The sequence below is a fragment of the Myxocyprinus asiaticus genome, chromosome 10 (assembly GCF_019703515.2).
Source record: "Myxocyprinus asiaticus isolate MX2 ecotype Aquarium Trade chromosome 10, UBuf_Myxa_2, whole genome shotgun sequence".
In the NCBI taxonomy this organism is placed as follows: Eukaryota; Metazoa; Chordata; class Actinopteri; order Cypriniformes; family Catostomidae; genus Myxocyprinus; species Myxocyprinus asiaticus.
In genome coordinates, this window is record NC_059353.1 from 30,821,453 (window position 1) to 30,837,477 (window position 16,025).

Consider the following 16,025-nt stretch of genomic DNA (forward strand, 5'->3'; position numbering starts at 1 on the left):
AAAATACCCAAAAGTACACAAATACACATGAAGCAGTTTTAAAATGCAAAATTTATTTATATGGCTATTTGGTCATTCTACATTTTAAACTTGTGTTTTCAGACAAAACACACCTCAACATTTAAAACTTCTTCATACAAGTTAATTGCATTGTATTTTAAAGAAAGATATGCATAAAAAGTTTGACAAGGTATTATCCAAAGGAGGGGGAAAAAGTCACATTAGACATGTTGGGATTCCCTTATCTAAAAGACAGTCATATTGAAAAGCTGTAGTCAAACAAAAATATATTCACAAAATGGTATACATCCAAATAATGGCATTTCATCATTGCAGGTTAACTATTTCATGACTGCTAGAATAATTAACCCAGTTTACACAACTTTCATTTAAAAACTCGACTCAAATTTCTGTAATCATTTTTTTTTTTTTTTTTTTTTTAAACATTGCCAGACAACCACAAATTAAGGGCAGTCCATCAGCTCCACTCCAACAATCATTCAAGTACATCCCAGTCCACCGCATCTTTCTTAGGTTTTAAAACAAAGCTAACATTAAGTGCACTCAAGATTATACCATTTATAAAAAAATAATCATAACAATAGTAATAACATAGTAATTACATTAGTTGTTACAAATTTAAAGCATTCTACACAATTTTTCTTATACATATATCACTATGACCATCAGGCTCCACCCCCTGAGAAATAAAAACACCACTTATTCAAGTTCTGGTTCAACACATCTGTATCAATTGCAAAGTAACTTCAGCTTAGTTACTTAAATAACAACAACAACTATCATTGTAATGGAAAAGAATTTAAACCATTAGGATATTATTTACATTAATAAATTGAACCTCACTGTCATACATCACAGAATTTTGGTATTTACAGCATTAATATTCCAAGAATCAAAGCTTTGCTCCTGTTCATTTTTTATCCTGTGGCTTTTCACCTAAAATTAAAAAAAGCATCAATTAATCAAGGCAATGCTGAGATGTGCAGCAACTCATAAAGCATATAATGTAACAACTGCATTCAATGTAATGAAAGTTAATAATGTAATTTTCTCAAAATGTTATAAAATTGTGACCATAATGTAATAAAGTTTTTTTGCACAATGTAATAGGTTATTACATTAGGAGAAATCTTTACATTGTTAACCTAAAACATTTGAATGAAAAATTAAAATTTACCAAACAAAACAATAGCATCCTTTTTTAAAGCCGTTTAGCCATTCTGGAACTTCCATGAGACTGGGCTGACACGACCCCTCTTTCCAAAACACTGCCCTACAAAGATATCGTTAAGCCCCGTACATACATGCAGTGACTTTATCGCTTGATGTCTCTAATCTCTGTACTATGAAGTCCCTAGTGGGCTTTTCTACTGCTGTCGCTCTAACGTTATTGGTGGACTGCACGTCTGGCCACGTATTTTGAAAATATGATCACAGATGAGATATACTGTCAGTAAAACTAAGATTTATTTTTAATTTGACAATTAATCAGTTTTCTTGTCCCTAAAATGCACATTCTTCAGGGGAGAGTGTTTTATATAAACTGAGGCAGTGCTCATTGCATCGTATCATTAATAAAAGATCAACGTATGAATCAAACTCACTCAGACTGCTGACAGTTTCTTTCCCACACTTCATTTTTTATTATATCCATGTATGTTGTTACAAACAAATCACAGAACAGTGAAATCGCTCACAGAAACATCGCAACGCTGCTCCATCTAGTCTGCATTCAACACCATTATTTCAAAGGAGAAGGATGACATGACCTCCACTTAACACCCTCTTCCCTCTTAATGGTTGTCGCTCCTGAAAGTCGCTTCTGATTTGCATAAAGTTAAACTTTCCTCAACCTTGTCGTACCACTCGCCACGCCCCCACATCTAGTCACCAGAGGTCGCTCGTGTCTCCGGAATGTGCCAGCTCTCATTGAAAATGAATGAGATGAGGTCGATTTGTTGCAGGAAGTCGTTGCATGTGTGTGTATGGGGCTTTAGACCGAGTGCATCTTCTCACAATTGTCAAACACAACAGTAGCAAAATAGCGGCCTCAACTGTTATGAATCTGAATATGACATTAAACCTGAATAAAAATAAATAAATAAAAATTTGCTTACAGCACCTTTAAGGCATAAAAAACATTGCTATTCTACTTTACAGCAGAACATTTATTACATTTAACTTATTATATTATTCTTTTACGTTATGAGTTGCCACAAGATGTCTGTGGCTGTGCATTACAGACTATGTAAAGGTGCTTATGCATTACCTCAGTGAGCAGCAATGCACTGGCGGCATTTGTAGAGTTTGGGATTATGTGTCCTTATGTGATTCCTCACATTTCTCTGTCTGAAGAAAGTTTTACTGCACAACTGCGAGAGAGAGTAGAGAAATTGAAATATATAAATATATATTGTGCTTTAGTTTACTGTAAAGCCTCCTTTTGCCGTTTTGCAACTTTTACTGAAAGTATATATAAAATATAGGAAATCATGGGGGAGAGCTAGCTGGATTCAAACTTGCGACAATCGCATGAGCATCAAAGCTCAATGTGTCAGACATAACTGCTAACTGCTAGGCCCCGGGCACAGATGACTCAATTATAATAAGGAAAATCACCTTTGTCCCACCATAAAACCAAAATCCAGATACTGACTGTAAAGCTTATTACAGTGTTAGAATTGGGTAAGGTAGGGTAAAGTACAGTAGGATAGGATATGATAGGGCCTCATTCATCCTGGGGTGGATAAATCAATTGGAAATAATACTAAATACAACACAATACAATGCAGAAATACCAAAAATAGTGAGAGAGTATAAAAATTAAAAAAAAGAGAGAGAATTTTGTACAGTGGTCAGGCATTCTGTTAGGAGGGGGATACAGCAGAATAACAGGACCTCAAGGGACATAATACATACCGGGCAGGGCCAGTGTTTGCCTTCAGTGTGCCTGATACAGTGCATGATGAGCGCATCACAGTCCCTGTAGGAGGCCTTGCACTGCAGGCAAGCATGTGCTCCGCTGGAGGCCTGATCTTGAGGACCCTTCTGCTGTTTGAGACGTGCCCGTCGGATGGATTCCAATAGGACGGAACGGCGACTGCTCAAAGGAAGCAGCTTATTTACATTCTACCAAGAAAAGAAATGTTTTATTCTCATTAGATTCCATTTTAGTTGAGTATTACTAGTTAAGGTTTAGTCTCATTCACATGCACATACTGCTCCCCAAAACAAGTTTGTATAAAAGCTTATGTAATAGTTACACAACAAGCTTTTATTTGTCACAAGAATAAAGACCACCAAATGCTAGCATGAGACAAAGACTTTAACTACCTTTGTCTTTGTTGGTTCTTTCTTGACCTTACAGCTCCTCTTGCTGGCCTGGGGTTGTTTAGGGACTCTGCTTACTTTCAATCTTTGGGATACACTTGTTTCATCACTCTCGGTCTTCACTCGAACAGCAATCCTTTGAGAAAAGGGTGTCGGTCTGTTGCCCAGTCCAGCCCAATGAGGCCCATTTAGACCCGTTCGATCTGGCATAATCCTGGCCCTCACCCGATCTCTTTTTGCCATTTCAGGTGATGAATCCCCATGGGAACTTCTTCCATGGGAGACAGACCGAGTCAGGCAGATGTCCACACTCTCCTCCTCCCGTTTGATGCCACTTGGTGGCCGACAAAAGCCAAAGAGGAAGCCTTGATCCAACAGTTTGATGGGTGGTTTGCTCTGACGCTTACCCAGGTCTGAGAGATCGGTGGCTGGGAATGGCTGGGTTAGGGGCATGGGGTCAGCTGGCTCTTCCTTTATGGTTTTATAAAGGGGATGACTGTGAAGATGCTGGTGGTTGGTATCCCAGTTCATGGCACCATATTGAATTTCAAGGCTCTCTTTTCTTTTTACATTTTCTATAATCTTTTTGTTCTCCTTCACCCGTGCTCCTCTTTCAGTTCTGCTGTGCTTTGTTTGTGCCATTCCTGTGGCATAGTTGCATTTTGTTTTGCTTTCAATTTGTTTTGAACTTTTAGGTTTGTCAGTTGTGGGACTGCCAGGTTTGTACCGCTTTGTGTGCTGCGACTTTGTTGTGGCTAACCTTACTGTGCGATCTGCTGGTGGGCGACCCCTGCGTGCTGGTCCTGTTGCTTTAGGAGTTTGTATTCCTTGGTGGTGGTAGGCAGCATTGCGATGGTGAATAGGTGGTAGGATGGCATTGTCAGAAGATTCATGTTTTATCCTTAGAATAGTCCTTTTTGGAGTGGCACAGTCTTCATGTGCTAGTAGCCTACCTCTTCTTGCAGGCTGGTGTTGTGTTTTGTCTTTATTTCTATGGTGACGTCTGAAAGGTTGCTCATTGGTAGTTAAACTGGAGTCTGTCTGCAGCAAAGCCCTGCTACGTGTAATCCTTGCACTTGGTTGTACAGCTTGCCCTGCAGAATCCTGTCTTTTCCTTTTGGACCTTTCTTGTTTCCAATGTTCTTGGGGCTCTACTTTCACTGGTTTGTTCAGTAAGTCCATTCTGCTCATGTCACAGAGGGACAGAGAAGGACTAACTGCTGCAAGTGCTCCTAAACTGGTTCCAAAACCCAATGTGACTCCTTGTGCACGGGGTTTACGTCGGGCTGTGAGCGAATAATCACTGACTTTTGACTTCCTAAGCCGTTTCTTCTGACCCCAGCCAGACAGTTCCTCTGGACCAGGAACCAGAGACTTCCTCTGCAAGCCAAGGAAACTAAGAAGACGGTATTTCTCCTGAGCACGGGGGCTGTACACCTCATCCTGATAAACTGTGTTACATACCTCTTCTTCCATATCCTCATTTTTTATCTTTACTGAGGATAAATGAGTCAAAGAGGCTGCCTCAGATTGGGACGTAGTCACTGAGAATTCAGAACGGGTCTTGTATGTCCGGTAGTTAGAAGACTTCCTCTTTCTCTTGGTGGAGAGGTCAATTCTGGGCAGGAGTCTGCGCAAAGCAAGGGCAGCACCAGGTGAGGAACGAAGCAAGCGACGTGATGGAGAGGAAGAACGAGTAGAGGTGCAAGGAGATGAGATGACTGAAGATGTGGGCCGAGATGATGGCATTCTCTTGCCGGATGGAGACTTGAAGTCCATAAGCTTCATTCTACGGTTTGGGCTGCATGGAAAGCCATTTTTCTCAACATGAAAACTGGACGGGTCTTGGCATTGGAGCTGAGGGTTTGAGGTTTCTGTTTCAGATTCATCTGACACCTTATCACCAATGTGCTCTCTGTACTGCGCTTGGGTTTTCCATGAAGACCCAGAGCTTTCTCCTTCCTCATTCCCTCTCCTCCTCTTGAGTCCCACTTTCCCTCCTGTAGTTGAAAAGTGGTCTCTCCTGAAAGGCCCAGACATTGAATTATTTGGTTCACCAGCAGTACTGTGCATTTTGGAACATGGCTGATATGTCTCTCGCTCTTTTTTTATAGCAGAGCAGGCCTCAAGGGCGGGCCACATGCGTAGATGACGGGCCATGGCACAAACCTCTGTCAAGCTGTCCAGATTCAGATTTAGGTTCGAAGTGTAAGAGAACTCAAGTAAAGCAAGCAAGCTCTGCTCACTGAAACCTATAGGAGCACAAATTATAGTGGATTAATGCCATCAAGGATAAAAAACCAAAAATTAAGGGTGCTGTCATAGGACGATGTCTGCCTAATGGTTATGGATTTAGACTGTTGGAATACAAATGTGGCAAGTTTGGCGAACCCGATCCAAATCCAATACCGCGTGTTAGTCATGGTCATTACCGTCAAGTTCCAAGAATTACATAAATGGACCATAAAAGCCCCATTAAAGTAGTCCATATTACTCATGCGTTTGTATTTAAGTGTCTTGAAGACATACAATTACTTTGTGAATTGCAAAAGGCTCAATTTAATAAATGTAGATGCTCGATGGTTCGGTTAGCTTATGACATGCATTGAAAATGGCACTGGAGGAACATTTAACCAGAATGAGGGAGAAGCTAAATAAACTACTGTGAACTATTATTATTATTATTATTATTAATATACAGTATTGTGCAAAAGTTTTAGGCACATAAGATGTTTCACAAAAGCATTTGTCTTAAGATGGTTATTTATATCTTCAGCTTTAGTGTGTCAATAGGAAATATAAAATGTTAGACTCCCAAACATTACTTCTGCAAATAGAAAAGATTAGAATAGAAAAACAGGGAGCCCTGCAACTGATGTCATGATCCCCACAAAGCCCCCCACTGAACATTGTGTCAGTCTGAGATTACATAAAGATACAGAAGCAATTGAGATGGCCTAAATAGATAGAAGAACTGTGGCGAATTCTCCAAGAAGCTTGGAACATCCTATCTACCAACAACCAAGAAAAACTGTGTCCAGGTGTACCTAGGAGTATTGGTGCTGTTTTAAAGGCAAAAGTGGCCACACCAAATATTGATTTAGCTTTTTTATGTTTACTGGACTTTGTATGATGTTAATTGATAAATGAAAACTATTTATGGCATTATTTTTGAAGACATCCTCACTATGCAACATTTTTCACAAGTGCCTAAAACTTCTGCACAATATTGTATTATAAATTACAATTGTATTTCCAAAAAAATCTTTTCTTTTTATTTTGAAAACACTAAACCTTAACACTTACTTAATTTACAAATTTAAAACCATGACTTGCACTGCACACAAATGACTAATATTGGCATTATATTCATGCTGTTAGCCAGAGGGGAACTGGCCCCCACAGTGAGCCTGGTTTCTCCCAAGGTTATTTTTCTCCATTAACCAACATCTTATGGAGTTTTGTGTTCCTTGCCAGAGTCGCCTTCAGCTTGCTCACAGGGGATCTAAATACAATTATTTAGTTTCTATACATATTTTACAATCATATTTAATCAAACTACACAATGATCACTGTAAGACATTATAGATTTGTTTTTGTTTTGTAAAGCTGCTTTGAAATTATGTGTGTTGTGAAAAGCATTATACAAATAAAAATGACTTGACTATTTCAGTTGACTGGGTTTACAACTAATGTGAACAAAGAGATCTAAATTAAAGTCCAGACAAAAGCTGGAAAAAAAAATTGCAAATAGAACTGGCTTCTTTTCTTCTGAAGACTTTTTCTGGAATTACTGTTAATTTGGCTGCTGCATTATACAGCAGACTAGTTAACAATAGTTTTTCTTAATAGGCTACACGTTTTTATGAAATTGTTTTCTCTGTTTTATAATGAAAATGTGTACTTAGAGGTTTGTGTTTCTTTACATTTGAAATACACTGCCTGGCCAAAAAAAAAAAAAAAAGTTGCTGTTTGGATTTAAATAAGCAGATACTTAAGAGCCTATGATTTGATCATTATTGCAGTGATTAATATATTTCAGCTGGCAACAAGTCTTTTAACCCTAACTGACGCAGTGTGTAGCTTCTCATTCCTTAAACAACCATGTCGGAAGATGTATCCTGTGGTCGTAGAAAAGATGTTAATGTTTCAGATGGTGCAAATTATTGGCTAAGAAAACAACTAATAAGATTGCTAAAATTACTGGAACTGTGTTAAGAACTGTCCAACGCGTTATTAAAACCTGGATGGATAGTGGTGAACAGTCACATTCGTGGAAGAAATGTGGACAGAAAAAATCTTTAACGATCGTGATCGGAGATTACTAAAACGCTTGATGTCATATCGTAAAAAATTGACAGTAGAACTCACTGCTATGTTTAAGTGAAAATAAGAGCATTTCCATGCACAATGCGACAATAACTTACAGGATTGGGACTAAACAGCTGTGTGGCCAGAAAAAAACACTTCAATTTGCTAGAGAGCATAAAGATTGGACTGTGGAGCAATGGAGAAAGGTCATGTGGTCTGACGAGTCCAGATTTACCCTATTTCAAAGCGATGGGCGTGTCAGGGTAAGAAAGGAAGCGCATGAAGCGATGCACCTGTCATGCACAGTACCCACTGCACAAGCCTCTGGAAGCAGTGTTATGATCTGGGGTTGCTTCAATTGGTCAGATCTAGGCTTAGCAATGTTATGCGGCAATAAAATGAAGTCAGCTGATTACCTGAATTTACTGAATGACCAGGTTATACCATCAACGGATTTTTTCTTCCCTGATGGCACAGGCATATTCCAGGACGACAATGCCAAGATTCATCAGGCTCAAATTGTGAAAGAGTGGTTCAGGGATCAAGAGAAATCATTTCATTTCATTTCAAATAGGCCACTACAGAGTCCTGACCTTAACTCCATTAGAAGTCTTTGGGAGGTGCTGGAGAAGACTTTACGGAGTGGTTTGACTCTCCCGCATCAATACAAGATCTCGGCCAAATATTTATGCACACTGTAATCAAAGCTAAAGGCGGTCCAATTAAATATTAGAGTATGCAACTTTTTTCTGACCAGGCAGTGTAGTACCCACAATCAGTTCCACAGAATGAAGTATTAATATTCTAAACTCATTAAAAAACAAACATGAGAATTGGATCAGGAGAGAAAAAGTAGTATAGGGGCATCCCCTCGTAACAAGCAATATTTGACAAAGTAAACAACAAATAAAATCAATTACAGAAGATGAATGGCCTACCTAAATAAAAATTACACTCAAAACTTTCAAAAAATGCTTTGTAGATTAACAGAAGTGTAAACAAACGCTGATTTTAAAATTGGTTTGTCTTTTAAAATGTACTGCACTCATACCTGTGAGGTCAACATGCGACTGAGGGTTTGTGGCGGAGTCCATTTCAGTAAATAACTCCTGGAAGTACTCGCTCACTGCCGCAAGGACCGCCTTGTGGGCAACAAAAGACTGGCCACCTCCAGTTTTCAGTGTAATGTCACAGAAGAGCCCTGCCTCCCGTTGACCATTCAGCTTTCTTAAGACTTCATGACTATGTGATTTCACCATCCTGGAGATAAGTTCCACATCTGAACACTGGAGAGAGAGAGACAAAGTGAAAGTGAGAGAGGAGTGAGATAACAAAATTTTTTAAAACAAACAAACATTGTCATAATCATGACTGAAATGCATAACTATGTTCTAATAGCCAGTTTTACCTCTGATCTTTCAGACTGACTACGCTGGCATTCCTCACAACCAAGGACAAAGTCTCTGACCTGAAAGTACATTCCTAAAAAAAAATACAACACACAAAATTATTAATGAAAAATGTTTAGTCTATGTGACATTGCAAAAAGAAAGTCAGTGCTCTCAGACCACTCCTTTACTCAACATGTATCTCAGTTGTGTGTGTAACTTCTCTTCTCTGTGCATCATCCATTCTCTTTCATTTTCACATTCTTTTGACTAAGAGTACAAACTGTGCTGCCTCCAGCTAGGGTACTAGTTTTGTTGTCAGATTTAGCAGAAGTAGTGAATACTTCTCCACCAGCATAATGTAAACAGAACAAAAAGCCCATTAATCATCATCTCATAAGTATGGCACTGCAGCCAAGACTCCAGCTGAATGAGACACTTGCCAATGGAAAAAGTGGTTAAGAGTAAAAAAAATAAATAAAAAAAAAGTTTTTTATTTTTTTTAAATTTTTTATTAGATTTACCAAACTTTAGCTTACTCGAATGATGAATGCAGGATAGTGTAAATCAGCTAAAAGGACTGCAACAAGATTCATGCAGCATGTTATTCTTCATGTGAAAGAAAAGGACAATTCATAACAATCATGTCTTTAAACATTAAAAGGATTGCAAATTCATGTTACTTCTTTCTTTTCACAGATTTTCCAAACAAACAGAAACTGATCCACACAGGTCTATACATTATCAATAGAGAGGTTCAGTTTATAGTCCAAAAACCTGGAAGAAAAAAGTATGAAAGTGTGTAATTTATGTTGTAGAACAAAATGTCCACTTATCACCAAGTAATGTTTACCACAGACCTTATTTTACTCATATGTTGAAAAAACCCATTATAAAAACTCATTGTGAATTAGACTTCCAGGTTCGCCTACAAATTGACATCACTGCTGAACAGCTCTATATTCTTTGTACTTTCATAAATGTATATATATCTTAGCTTTATAAATGAACAGTGCTATTGATCGAACAAGATTGAGTCATCTTCACCAATTTTTCAAATTTGTATCTATAATTACAATCAATCTTGAAGTAAACATGGGCATATTATCCTTTTTTAAATGATTTGTTCATCTAGGATCAGATTCATTTGGCAAACAAGGATTTTTTTGTAGCACGGAAAAAAAACACCACACGATGCAGCCCACTGACAGTTAAGTGTACTAGTCTCAACACAACTCCTTACTTGATAGATACCACTGATAGAGTAAAGATTGACATTGTTGAATCAGTTCTTAGGACGGTGGATTGGTGTAGATTCGGTTAAAGAACTAAGCTGGCAACTGAAAGGTTGTAGGTTTAAACCCAAGAAGAAGTGATCCATAAACTTCAAATGATTGGGTCAGGTAACATCAGTAATTAATTTGTGGCCTAAATCAAGGCACTTAAAATCAGATTATTTCAGGTGGACTGTCCATGTACTAAATGCACTATTAGTAATTAAAGGGATAGTTTCTCCAAAAATTAAAATTCTCTCATCATTTACTCACCCTCATGCCATCCCAGATGTGTATGACTTTCTTTCTTCTGCAGAACACAAACGAAGATTTTTAAGAAGAATAATTCAGCTCATTTGGTCCTTTCAATTCAAGTGAATGGTGGCCAGAAATCTAAAGGTCCAAAAAGCACATAAAGGCAGCATAAAAGTAATCCATAAGACTCCAGTGGTTAAAGCTAGATCTTCATAAGCGATATGATAGGTGTGGGTGGGAAACAGGTCAATATTTAAATAATATAAATCTCCACTTTCAGATTTGAAAGTGAAACTAAACAGGTGCCACATGAAAGTGAGATTGTAGATTTCTAGTAAAAAAAAAAAAGGACTTAAATATGTATCTGTTTCACACTCACACATATATCACTTCTAAAGGTATGAATTTAACCACTGGAGTCTTATGGATTACTTTTATGTTGGCTTTATGGACTTTCAGATTTCTGGCCACCATTCACTTGCATTGTATGGACCAGCAGAGCTGAGATATTCTCCCAAAAATCTTCATTTGTGTTCAGCAGAAGTCAGTCAGTCATTCACATCTGAAATGGCATGAGGGTGAGTAAATGATAAATGATTTTCATTTTTGGGTGAACTATCGCTTTAATTAGCCTAGTAATTAGTGACTAAACAATAATTAGGTAAACTTGCAACCACTAGACACTCAATGGTCAGGAATCATTACTGATCACTACCCAACAGAACAGAAGTTTTAACCAGAAGACGATCAAGTTCCATGTTTACTACAATTTTAATAAACAAGCGATGTCTATCAAGAGTCCCCTACCTGTTTCACGACGAGACTTTATACAAGTTGTGTGTAATAAAACAGATATAAATAAAGAAAATGACAAACCTTCCCACCAATAGTGCTCGGCCACCAGTCTGTAGGTGTCATCCAGGGTATGGTGCGAATTGCCCGGTCTATTCTCATGGAAGGCTGCTATGGACTGGAGCCGCTTGTGTTCAGCCAGCACCTCCCGGTACTGGACGAAACCCTTCTCTAACTTCTTGCGGTAAAGAGAGTCGCCGATGACTTCGAAGAAGGCAGAAGATGTGACGGACGCGCATCCGCTGTTCACACACATCTCCGCGCGTTCCCGCTGCTCGCGCGCTGTGAGTTTAGTAGTACGTAAGGTGTCATCAGTACCATACTGAGCGTTATTGGTGCATTCACTGGCCATTTTCACCGGATTTCTTTCTCAAGACAACTTTACTTCCAGTGCAGATTGTTTATGATTGTGTCCCCTATGTGCAAAAAGCAGAACTTTTCACCTTGGGTTCATCCGCCGACATTAAAACGCTTCTGAAATCAGGGACGCTCTTAAAGTGTGTTTATGAAGTTTTTATTATCTACAAAAGTCACAAAGATTCAAAGGTCATGCAGGACACACTACAAATCTCCAATTCGGATATTTAAGGAGCAAAGCCTATTCAACAATATTATGATAATTATAATAAACAACAATAAATAAAACAGTCTCAAGAGGTATCAGAATTCCAGGATGCTATTAAGAAGCATTGGGGGAGCAGCTCAAGTATTTTACAATTAAGTCCATCATCTTTGGTGCTTATGATGCGCAAGACATTTTCATCACATCCTAACAAACATGAAAGATTACAAATAATCCATGTGAAATTTTATTTTAAACAGAACAACCACCTCCACAATCAAAAGCCATCAGTCTATCCCGACAGTTGAGAATAATTTAAATAATGAGATAAAAATTTGGGACATGGATGGTATTCTAAAGTTGCTCCATAAAACTGCCTGGTTGTCCTGTGAAACTGAACTATACACAATCACACAAACAATCGTGGTCTGACAAATGGCTTGAATCCTCTCTGTCAAATATGCAGTGGATGCCAGTCATTAATATTAAACTATTATTTTGACAGATACTTCAGGGGCCTCTTTCTTCAGATGTAACTACACTTGAGGCAACAATGTGTCAATAAACACCGAAACGCCAACTACGTCTTAACAGGAGATCCATTGAAAGTATCCAATTCTCTACGCGGGCAACAGTAACAATCGAGCGGACGGATCTTCCTCTTTCGCGTGCAACTTGTGATTTCTTGAACTCGGTCTCAACACGCCGCAGCTAATCTGTCGCGCGACCTATGCGCGAAACACATCCAAACGCGAAACGGCGGTCTCCAAAATCAACAATATAATCCGCGATATCCCCTGAACGTGCTCCGTGTCCGTTCATGTAACGTTAAACCCAGTCAGATGATCAAATAATCCAATTTTTTAACTCGTAGTCCTCTGTTGGTCTCCATTCGTCAACCTAACTTCGCCTCGACGCCCTAATGCCTCACCCCCTCCCTTCGTCGACGATTATTGGTGGACTCTTTAAAGAACGGAATCTGCGGACGATGCCATTGGTCCTTGAGGCTGTCACTCAATTAGCTGTTTTCCCTACTTTTTTCCCTGCATGAAGATAGGTTGTTGACGTCAGCGTTACCTTACTTAGTGTCAAGTTTATCAAGATGAAAAAGGATAACGCCGAAAATATTGTTGACTTTCGGCTGATTTTAATTTGTGGCCTTATCATAGACATACATGATGCTACGCATTCTTGTATTTGTACGCATTATTTGTGTTTCGACAGATTGTGTCATAGTTCTATGTTTTGGTACGGTTATTATTTATAAATGCATGTGCAATGTATATGTATGATTGTTCAAATCTGTTGTAATTTTCGTATCTTTGGCCAAATATATAAACAGGAAAATTGCTAAAATAAATGTAGCCTATATTGTCAAATGCAGTGCAGGTGTTCACACTAGTACACCAAATTGGGATTATTCTGCAGGGATTTTTTTCTTCTTCTTTCTGAATGCACCCCTAATTGTCATTTGTAAACAGAATTAAAATATTGTATTTGGCAAAGCAGTGATGCCGTGGCAACTATCAAATGACTTGCTTATGCTTTTTGTAAACAAAAAACTGACCAATGAGCCATGGTCATGTAGTCTTGCATCAATGCTTCATTTAAACAAAACTCTATTGCATTATTTAATTAACTTTCCAGCCCAATGAGACTTCCCATTTCACAAAATGTCCGCAAGTGTGTTACATTTTGGGAAATGGTATTGTTGACAGTAAAGTGAAGTCTACATTCAGGTAATCTGATTCAGCTGAAAGGTTTCTTCTCATCTTTGTATATGGTTGATACATTTGTAGGTACAGAGCAATGAAATTCAGTTCAACATTAATATTGCTCTCCAAGGTGGGTCCTCTGTGGTTCCACTAAAACCGCCAATCCTCATTTATACTGTTAGAGTATATTAAGAGCAATGGTTTCAGTTGAGACAATTCATCACAAACATAATTTTATTTTTGTGTCTGTTTCTTTAGTAGCTCCTCATCCCTTGATAAATCAATTTCATGATTTAGCAAAAAGTTGTTTTTGCTGAATTCAAATCATTATTAAAATGTTGTTTTATTAATAAAACACATATTTCATTAATGCACTCATCCAAGCAGTCACATTAATGATGGTGGTAAAATGTCTTTGTTATTGAGAGTGATTATGATAAAATGCAGTTGTAAACAAATGAACTCTATCTGACATTCTATGATGACATAAATAGAAACCTTCACAATGAAATAGTACTTGGAGATGTTGAAAAAAGAGAGAAAGATAATCGACTGTGTGTAGGATTACTGGAAAGGAATATTCATAATCCAAATAATATAATATAAATCTATGTCATCACAGAACAGCCTGTAATTTTTACATTAACATTGCCTTTATATGCTGAAACATCAAATTACAACATGAAAGCAAAACAATGAAATATCATTCACACAATGCAAGGTTCTGACCATAAAATATAAATATATATATACACACACACATTATACAAAGCAAAAAAATCAAATTACTTAATTTTACATTATTTTGTATCTTCTTAAATTCCTCAACTGAAAAGTCTCCAAAAAATGCTTGCATACCCTAACAATCTTACACAAACTTGATTTGAAATTAAGAAAAGGGTTTTTCATAATGAGATTTTTATACTGAAGACTGTGGTGTGGTAGGCTTTGTTTTGGCAAACTTTAGATGCAGTGATAATTTGTATAATGATGAAAACTGATGAAGCCAAGCAAGACTTGGTCATTTGTTAATGACTATTAGTAGTTATCACCATGACACATACTAAGATTAAAATGCATTTTATGTACAAATGTACTCAAAGTTTAAAACTAGGATTCAAAATTCTATACAGTTATGAATCATGCTTCACCATCTGGCAGTCTGATGGAGTAATATGGGTTTGGCAGATGCCAGGAAAACTCTACCTGCCAAAATGCATTGTCCCAACTGTGACATTTGGTAATGCAGGAATAATGGCCTTGGGCTTTTTGTCATGGTTTGGGCTAGACCCCTTATATCCATTTAAGACTAATTTTAATACTGTCCATTGCATACAACAATATTGCTGCCACAAAGTTGGAAGAAATAGTCTAGAACACAACAATATTGCAACAATTGGGGAAGAGCCCTTTTCTGTTACAGCATGGTTCTGTGAACAAAGTGAGGTCCATAAAGCAGTGGGATGAATTAGAATGGTCAGGCCCCATCGCTCAACATCAGTGCTTGAGCTCGCTGATGCTTTGGTGCCTGAATGGGAGCAATTTCTGACCGCTGTATTCCATGATCTAGTGGAAAGCCTTTTGGAAAGCAGCAAAAAATTGAAGCTTCTGTTCAGTAAGGATGCATTAAATTGATCAAGAATTACCATAATTTATAATGTTACAAATTACTTTATCTTTTTAAATAAATGCCGTTGTGCCCTTTTTCTTGGCTTGTGCCACTGCCCCTCAAAATGCCCATGGTCTCTGGTTTCTTGAGTACCAAATTATACGACACCGTATATTCTTAGACTGAAGCAAGGATGGCTGAAAATGGGTCTTTACTAATATGGGTAAAACTTTTCGGTTACTGATGTAACCTTGGTTCCCTTAAAGGAGGGAATGAGACTGTGCATCAGTAGCTGACACTGTGGAAGCTTCTTGGGGTGGTTACCTTGACAACTTAGACCATTACGCCAAATTGATTGGCTGGTGAAGCTTGGTGTGCTGTTTGTCCAGTTGAACCTTAGGCCCAAATGTGCAAGCATCGGGACTCTGTGCTTACATGCTTGTACCTCCAATTGAGCTAGCAAAATCAATCGTTGAGGTAACACAGATGCTGCTCAGCCTCCAATCAACATCACAACACCTCAGAGTGTAAAATCGGTGCATCCTGCCCTGTACATCGGAGGACAGAATGTGTTAAGTGAGGCATTCACCTTACAAACTGGAGCACGTGGCCGTGTTCAACTGTGCTCATTTCCCAGCTGGAGACCCCCGGGAGACCGTGCCATGCAAGCAAGAAGTGGATCAAAAGAACCAGGGACTCCTGTGTGGC

The 16,025-nt window shown here is 38.3% G+C and overlaps 1 protein-coding gene across 2 annotated transcripts; it reads right to left on the bottom strand.

Annotated features, from left to right (window-relative positions):
* Positions 1-33: 33 nt before the first annotated feature.
* On the bottom strand, positions 34-12,910 carry si:dkey-229b18.3 (uncharacterized). 2 transcript variants are annotated; one of them, XM_051708950.1, is made up of 7 exons: positions 11,456-12,910; positions 9,071-9,144; positions 8,714-8,948; positions 3,355-5,603; positions 2,941-3,150; positions 2,291-2,393; positions 34-957 (listed from the first exon to the last, which is right to left on the bottom strand). In XM_051708950.1, the coding sequence occupies exons 1-6, from the start codon at positions 11,781-11,783 to the stop codon at positions 2,292-2,294; spliced, it is 3,198 nt and encodes a 1,065-aa protein (XP_051564910.1). In that variant the 5' UTR covers positions 11,784-12,910; the 3' UTR covers positions 34-957; position 2,291. The 2 variants fall into 2 exon arrangements, with proteins under 2 accessions (XP_051564910.1, XP_051564911.1); XM_051708951.1 differs by lacking the exon at positions 9,071-9,144 and having other exon boundaries at positions 11,456-11,669.
* Positions 12,911-16,025: the final 3,115 nt, after the last annotated feature.

Coding starts and splice junctions, on each gene's coding strand:
- si:dkey-229b18.3 (XM_051708950.1), bottom strand. CDS start 11,783: ATGGCCAGTGAATGCACCAATAACGCTCAGTATGGTACTGATGACACC. Junction 8,949..9,070: donor GTCAGTCTGAAAGATCAGAG/GTAAAACTGGCT, acceptor CTCTCTCTCCAG/TGTTCAGATGTGGAACTTAT. Junction 5,604..8,713: donor GTCGCATGTTGACCTCACAG/GTATGAGTGCAG, acceptor GTGCTCCTATAG/GTTTCAGTGAGCAGAGCTTG.